Genomic DNA, 8276 nt, shown 5'->3' on the forward strand with positions numbered 1-8276 from the left:
CTCTCTCTCTCTCTCTCTCTCTCTCTCTCTCTCTCTCTCTCTCTCTCTCTGTTTCCTTTTCACATTCTCCTTTTGCTCTTCTTTATGGTTTTTTTTGTTGCTTCAGAGTAAACTTTTATTTTTCTTCCCTCTTTGCCACTGGTTCCTCACTTTTTTCTTCTTTCATTCTCTTTCTAACGAATTCGCACTCTCCAACGGGTAACGAAGTCCCGCTGCCTTGGAAGTTCATTATTTCCAGGGGTAAAAAATTGTTAAATACCTCTCGGGGAGGTTTGAATCTGGGGAGGGGTGGGGGAGTGATGGAGTCAGAGAGGATATGGAGATTATTCTGGGGATTGAGAGGTAGGGAAGTCTAGAGGAGTTTAGCAGAGGACATTTTTCGTCAGGATTTTTCAGGGTTGCAAGAAAGGTTTTTTCTACATTGTTAAAAATTTTCGTCTGCATTTTCTGTGCGAAATTCCGGAAATCTTTACCATATTCAAGTTCCACTGAAATTCCAGGAAATCTTGTCATTGACAAATCAAATATTCCACTGATATTCTCCTCAAATGATCTGGAAATCAATAAAATAATTGATTTTTCAGTTCAATTATTCTGTGAAAATTCAGAAACAGGAGAATTCAGGGAAAAATGGAAAATTCATGTCATTTTGTTCCTGAATATTCATGTTCCATTGAAAATTCAATCAGGTTGCGAAATTTTCTATTTTCTTAAGTGAATTCTACTTAAAACTTGAGATTTCATAATAATTTTTTCCCTAAATCTGATTTAATGTTACTCTCATGAGATTTACTGTAATATCTTCCATGAAATTTCAAATGAATTTCTAACAGTAAAATTCCTATTTTTCTATTCCTATTTCTATTTTTCTATTTCTATTCTTTTTCTGTACGTTTTTAAAGAATAAATTTACGAGTGTGAATATTTTCATTTGTTGTGGATCAGAGGAGTTTGTGAAGTGTGGGGAGATTATTTGGCAAATATCTTCGGAATGAAGGGGTTTAATTTTCGGATATCTACTGAAACATGTTTTTTTGAGAAGGCCACTCGGTATGTCTTCTTCAATTTTCAGTCCTCGCTTGATTTTTAAGCGAGTTTCCCAGAGGCATTTTTTTCTAAAAAATCAGCAAGCTAAAAAAAAAATATGAGGAACTAAACAGGAGAAACCGGGGCAGAATGAAATAATGTAGAAAACGCATTACTCATACGATTTGGGGGACTTTTTTTGCTCTATTTCGCTTCGAAGGCGAGGCCACGAATGCACTTCATTAGTCTTGAAATTCCCCTCAAAGAATACCTTTTGATAATTTCTCATAAAATCACTTGTTGAGGAGATAATTCTATTAATAATTTTTCTTTGTTTTTTTCTCTTCATTTTCTCGTCCAAAACTGGTTTAGGGATTATTCTGCAATCCTCGCGACATTTACGGCAATTTATCAGGGAAACTTCTCCGTGAAGAATTTAATTTGCCACTGGCGAATTAACACACCAATTAGTTCCTGAGATATTCCCAAAATGATCGAGACAGAATATTCTATCAATGAAAAAATTAATCTTCACTCATGAAATCTTCACTAATTATTCATTCATCTCTGTAACAATTGATTTGAAAAATTGTCGGCGAAATGTCAGAAGAACTTTTCTGTAGGCGAATGAATTCTTTTTGTTCTCTTCATTTTCTCATCCAAAACTGGTTTAGGGATTATTTTGCTAATACTAGCGACATTTACGGCAATTCATCAACAATGAAAAAGAATTCAATTTGCCACGGGAATGGCTTCTTCACATTGCCTTCTCACGTACTAGTTCCTGAGACATTCCCAAAATCATCGATATAGCATATTTCATCAATGAATGAACAAATCTTCACTCACGAAATGTTCATTAATTAGTTATCCATCTCACTAAGAATCGATTCTTCAGCAAAATGTCAAAAAAAAAAATTTGTAGTTAATTACATTCTCCACAAAAAAATATTATGTCCTGATTATTTATCATAATACCATTCATCAACGCCACAATTTTATTATGAATTTTTTTTTCATTCTCAAGCCCCGAACGGGTTTGCGGATTATTCTGGAAAAAATTGCGAGAGGAAGAAATTTACCGGTTCCTGAGACATTCCCAAAATGATTGATATATATTTCATCAATAAAAGAATGAATCTTCACTCATGATATCTTTATTAATTATTTATTCATCTCAGCAACAATTTATGCTTCAGGAGAATGTCAGAAGAGAAAAATTTTATCCCTCGATTATTTATCAAAACACCGGTCATCAACACGACAATTTCATTATGAATTTTTTCCATTCTCCAGTCCAAAACAGGTTTGCGGATTATTCTGAAAGAAATTGCGAAGAAAAAATTTACGAAAATTCATTCTTTTTAGAGAACTTTTTTTTTATTTTTTATTTTTTTAGAGCACTTAATCTCCAACAGAATAAGTTTTCTGACATTTCTCTGTAAGCCCACAATTTCCTGAGTTATATGAAATAATCTCAAGAAATAACCAAAATGATTTGATATTCATCACCTCACTAATCCCCAATCTCCTTTTATTTGCAGAAATCTCGAGGGCAACAACATCTCCGTAATCTTCAAAACAGATTTCGAGGACATGGCGACACTTCATCTTCTTCAGTTGTCAAACAATCAGATCCACACGATCGAGAGGGGTGCATTCAAGGATCTGGTGGCAGTGGAGAAGCTCAAGCTCAACAACAATCAGATTCGATACCTGCCAGACACCCTCTTCACCAATATGATGAATCTACGGAAATTGTGAGTCTTAATCTCTCCTTTCTCTCTCACTCACGGTAGATTAAGGACCTTATACTCTCGGATTAGGATATTCATGGTGTCATAAATTGCGTGGGGAAGTGGGGCAAGTCGAGAAAAAGGGAAAAAAGTGGTTACACTTCAGAGAATAATTGGATAAGCTGCACGCAAAAAGGTGTCAGTATCAGGGGCTTTTGTCACTCGGATAAAAAGAGAAATTCCAACCTCGCTGGGGGGTAAACGATGCAATGACACGCCGCAAAGTTAGCCTAGAATAATTACTCAGCAATTAAAGTTGAAAAAACTTGAATTCTCTTGGGGATTAAAGAAAAATTATGTTTTCATTGAAATTTAAATAATCCTGCACTTGATTCTGGTAATTGTACGACGCATTGTTTTCTTAGCTCTATTGTTTTTGAATTCTAGTGAAATTTTTTGAATATTTACTGCATTTAAGTATTCAGTATTATGATTTTCAATTCAATTTAAGGATATCCAAGTACTTCGGCAATTTTTTTCATTTTTCATTTGAGCTTCACTTGACCCGAAGTGTCCGGATATTTTACAATGATTTTTTGACTTGAACTTGGCAGATCTGGATTTGAATCTGGATATTGAACCGTTAGAGAATATTTTAAAAATCTGAAAAAATAGAAAGTTTACTTTTGTAGGAATATTGTTTAAATAATTGAACAATTGCAATTTTGGAAAATTAAGAGCAATATTTATAAATAATTTGTGAACAATCAATTTTCCACTTAAAAATCATTTGTTCAGAATCGTAATAAATTTATTTATATTCAGAATTTTACCAGAAATCGATTTTATGTCTAAAAAATAAGGTTTCCGAAAGTTTCAACAGTTTCAATTATTAATTTATAGAAAAGGAATGTTGAAAATAATAACTGTGCTGTGCAAAATATAATTTGAATGGCGCTGAATACTCGTGATTCTTTTTTTTATTTCTATCACGCAATTTAATTGACAAATTTGATGATTTGATGATTTTTTTGTTCATTTTGGAAATTTAACAAAATTAAATTTTTCGTTACAATAACAGTTGAAATATTCAAATTGATTGTGAAAATGGCATTACATTCACTTGAAATTTCCATAAATTAAGAATTCAAAAAAATAGTTGCTTGAATTTTCACCTAAAATATTTTATAATTTTTACCAACTCATTGCATTTTTCACTAGTTTCCTTTAAAATTGCTGCAAGGCAAAGACGCTCCATAATTAGTAGAATTGTGGAATAAATTTCAGTAGAAATTTCTCTCTGTAATAAAAGATCCTCACCTGCAGGAATAAAAAAGAAAAATAGCCAAGTTAAAAAATTTAATTTCGGTTGAATTGAAAAAAAAGTTCAATGAAGTTAGACATTCCTCCAAGTTTGAGTAGTATCTCCTCGTTCCTTTTCTCCTGCTAGAAACATTCGTAATGGTAAGTAGCTTGAAGCGTTGCAAAAAGAACCGGAGGAAATGTAAGAGGCCCAGATGCACCTAGAAGTACTAGTTTTCACCTTCACGATTCGTATGTATCACATAAAGTTTTCAGAAACTAGCGACCTACATTTCTCTCAGTCCATAGACGCGAGTCCAAGTGTATTTACCCAGAGGGCAAACCCCCTTCTGCAGATATATGTATAATATTCCACCTGTGAACTTCCGGTTTTGCATGTTTTATCAGATATTGAAATGAGCGCCGATTTCTTTGCTGATAATTCTTGTGATTGGCAGAGGTATCTTTGCCACGATGAATTATTCAGGATTATAAATCGTGTCTCCTGGGGAATGTATCAGTTATCGATTATCGGTCATCGAGGTGGAGGAATAAGTCTGATTTTTCATTCAAGAATTAGGGCTTTGTGAGAGAAAAATCGACATAATATGATAATAGTATATTTCGTAACGAGTGCAAAAAACATTTTTTCACGAGTTACGAACAATATTTTTCATCACAATGTGGCGGAAATTGGACTTTTAGGCACGCGGAGCGTGCCGAAAAGTTCACTTTTCGTCACAGCGTGATGAAAAAAAAATTTCTCGAGTGGAGAACATCGCATGTATATTCGATCAATTCATGGTAGGTTTCCTAGGAAATTTTTCTCAGTGTTTGAGGTTACAGGTCGAGCCGAAGGCGAGTTCTGTACTTATATGAGATCAAAAAGTTCTTCTCAGCCCTGTATTGAACGATATTTTTTATCAATCAGTCCGTGATCGATGATTCACGAATGCTTCGCGGGCTGACTTCCAAAAATAATCAAGAATTCATCAATAAAAAATTTAGAAACTTTTTTTTTGTTTCCGCCAGGTGTTCCGTTTCAAAAGGAAATATTCATTAGTTTTATCAAAGAATTATTAATGAACTAAAATAATTATGTAAATCATTTAACTTATGACGATTTTATAAGACATTTGAATATTTACTGAGTTTTTAAATCCTAAAAATTCGCATTAAACAACCCATTATATCAAATTATCACCTTCATTCAAAGAAATCAATTAAGGTTGATAATAGTCTGAATGAAATTATTTATAATTTAAAAATATCGTTAACGTGATTGAACGCTATTGTATCGTTAACGTGATTGAACGCTATAATATCGTTAACGTGATTGAACGCTATTGAAAAGCTCGACAAATTTTCGATCCAAGAACAATATGATATCCTCCCCTCATTCCCAAATCCTGCACTCGAAAAATTTCCTTCTTGGATATCTCGCGAAATAATCGCCTAAAAGAAATCGTCAAATATCAAAACGAGCTGGAAACTGACCACCCCTATTTTTTCCTTCTTAAAAATCTTAGAAACCGAAAATGTTAATTGGATCTCCAAAAAAATCACTATCCCCTCGTCAACTCATTTCTTATGGTTTTCCAGAGGGACCGAACCCAAAATATAACAAAAAATTAATCAAATCCACCCTTGAAATAGTTGAACAACTCAGAATTTTGAATTTTGAATTCCCAAAGATAATTTAATAGAAATAGCAAAATCCTTTTATTTCAGTTGAGCATCAATTTCCCAAAAATTATTCCGTTATAGACAAAAATCCGTAAAACAAATTTCTGACAATTTTTCCTTTCACATTAAAAAAAAAAAGGAAACAGCAAATCAATTCAATCTTGTTGACGAGAGGCAGCCAAAAACGATAATTTTGATGTTTTGAATTTCCAAAAAAACTAGAAACAAAAAATGAAAATAATGGAGAGGGCCCTTATCTCGATCTCCCCTCAAAAACTGCAATCCAGCTCGCCTCAGTTATTCCAACTATGCCCACAACACCATGACCCATCCATCATCCGCAAAGTGGGCAGACAGACGGGTCTCGAAAGTTCCTGTAGCGCAATAATAATAACAACGATGCCTCCACCTTGCTCACAATGGGATGTAATACGATCAAGGATACAAGGAGTGGAACAACTGAGAGTTGGCTCCCAACCCTCACGAGACAACTCCTCCGCATTCCCATATTTTATTATTCACATTTTTCCTTGAGGATCCAACCACAGGTGCACGAGCTTTCCAACTTCACCACCATGTATTTTTCGTAATTAAGATGCTGCTTCTATTCAAAAGTTTTTCATCTTTCTCATTCTCTGAGGGGATTTAAACATGATTCGTTGAGAATTTAAGGTGGACTCTTGCCAAACGGATTTGGGGATAATCTTTGAAGTGAAAAGTTTGGTTCAAGTTTAATTGCGAAGCAAATTGAATATTTTTGTTTTCTTATTCGAGTTGACATCAACGGTTGAGAAAATTTTCCAATACCATCGATCCAATAGGATAAAATCCAACACCATCGATCATTTTTCTTTCATTTCACCGTATATCTTTCGGTTTCTACAGGAACCGAAACAGAAAAAAAAAATTTTATCAAAAGAGTTTTATTTGAGCCAACTATCATTTGGTTACTAATTTTCAAATAAACATGATTTCACAGTGAATACCAGTTATGTCTTCTTGAGATACATTTGATTGGGAGAAATCGAACTTCTCTAGAATTAAAGTTCCTTTTATTTGTCGCAATAATGAGAGTATTTGATTTCATTCTAGCCAAAAATTTCCTAACTCCAGAAATTCGTTGGTTTACTCAAAAATAAAATTTAACCTCATGACTAAATACGTTGTTATCAGGATCAACACGATCATCCGTTGTGCCAAGTGAATTATAATTGAAGTGAACATTACGTATGTCGAATCAGGATGAATATTGTTACGCGGAAAAAGCTTTGAGATTGTAGTGAGATGTCGTTGAGTTGAAAGAAGTTTATATTTCTTGCCTTAAAAAAATCGTATTAGTTTGCAATAACAGAAAGACAAATTATGGCGATTCAACACAAACTTGGATGTCACAAATTTCGTTCAATGTGGTGTACGAAAAGCTCAATTTAAACATCGGCTTCATTCGAGAAAAAACCTGCTATTCATTCCCCAATGTAATCATCTCCTAGGTACGAATTTTTGATCAATTCATGAAAATAGAAAACTTTGCGACTGGAGATTATACAGTAGAGGATTAGTTCGTATAAGATACCTTAGGGACAGTAGGAGAGTGGAATTCCGGGAACCCCTGTGCCCCACTACGCGCGCCCATAGAGAGAAGAAAAATAGGGATCAGTGGGTTTCAATTAACATACCTCGCTCGTTGCGCCCGAATTCAATGAAATTTTATAAGTCTGTCAACTCGAATAATGAATTCCATATCATTTTGTAACATTTGAATATTTACTGAGTTTTTAAATCCTAAAAATTCGCATCAAATAACTAATTAAATCAAATTATCACCTTCATTCAAAGAAATCAATTAAGCTTGATAATAGCCTGAATGAAATTATTTATAATTTAAAAATATCGTTAACGTGATTGAACGCTATTGTATCGTTAACGTGATTGAACGCTATAGTATCAAGTTAATGTAAGTTAATGTAAGGGAGAGTGGGGTAAAACGACCCTTTTTGAGTTTTTTTGTGATACTCATAACTCAGAAACAAATTCATTAATTGAGATCAGTCTAGGCTCATTCTAAAGGGGAAGAGGTGTAGTTTCCATGGAAAAAAAATTATTCCATTTTATTTAAAATTGAATGAGCTGTTACCATTTTTGAAAAAATCAAAAGTCAAAAATCATTCACTGTAAGATCTTACTTATTTGACATTGGTTCAAATATATAATACTTGTTCCAAGGAAGAAACATCTCAATAAAAACAATGTTTTCTATCAGTGTAGGGCACCATCAATCATTAAATAATTATTATAATCGTAACCACTCAAGAAATATCAATATCAATCCGTCAATTGATTACGAATGAATACCCTTCAACGGAAGAATAATTCACAAATCACGTACAACTGTCTAGGAGAATTACGATAGGAAGTATCTCTCAACGTCTATGGTCCCTTTGTGAATTCCACTGCATCGCTTGACGTTGTCCCGTGTGGCCATGCGAGTCAGCAAAATCCACTGCTGCTCCCCCCCCCACCCCCCCG

At 33.9% G+C, this 8276-nt stretch overlaps 1 protein-coding gene across 1 annotated transcript in view; it reads left to right on the plus strand.

The window, feature by feature from the left end:
* The window catches only part of LOC107048749 (protein slit), a 458922-nt gene that overhangs the window by 418409 nt on the left and 32237 nt on the right, over positions 1 to 8276 (plus strand). The window contains exon 4 of the mRNA XM_015272106.1: positions 2571 to 2786. Within this exon, the coding sequence (XP_015127592.1) occupies positions 2571 to 2786 (216 nt within the window). The remainder of the gene's footprint in view (positions 1 to 2570; positions 2787 to 8276) is intronic.

Source organism: Diachasma alloeum, unplaced genomic scaffold (genome assembly GCF_001412515.2).
Source record: "Diachasma alloeum isolate Michigan unplaced genomic scaffold, Dall2.0 Dall_scaffold_00197, whole genome shotgun sequence".
Lineage (NCBI taxonomy): Eukaryota > Metazoa > Arthropoda > Insecta > Hymenoptera > Braconidae > Diachasma > Diachasma alloeum.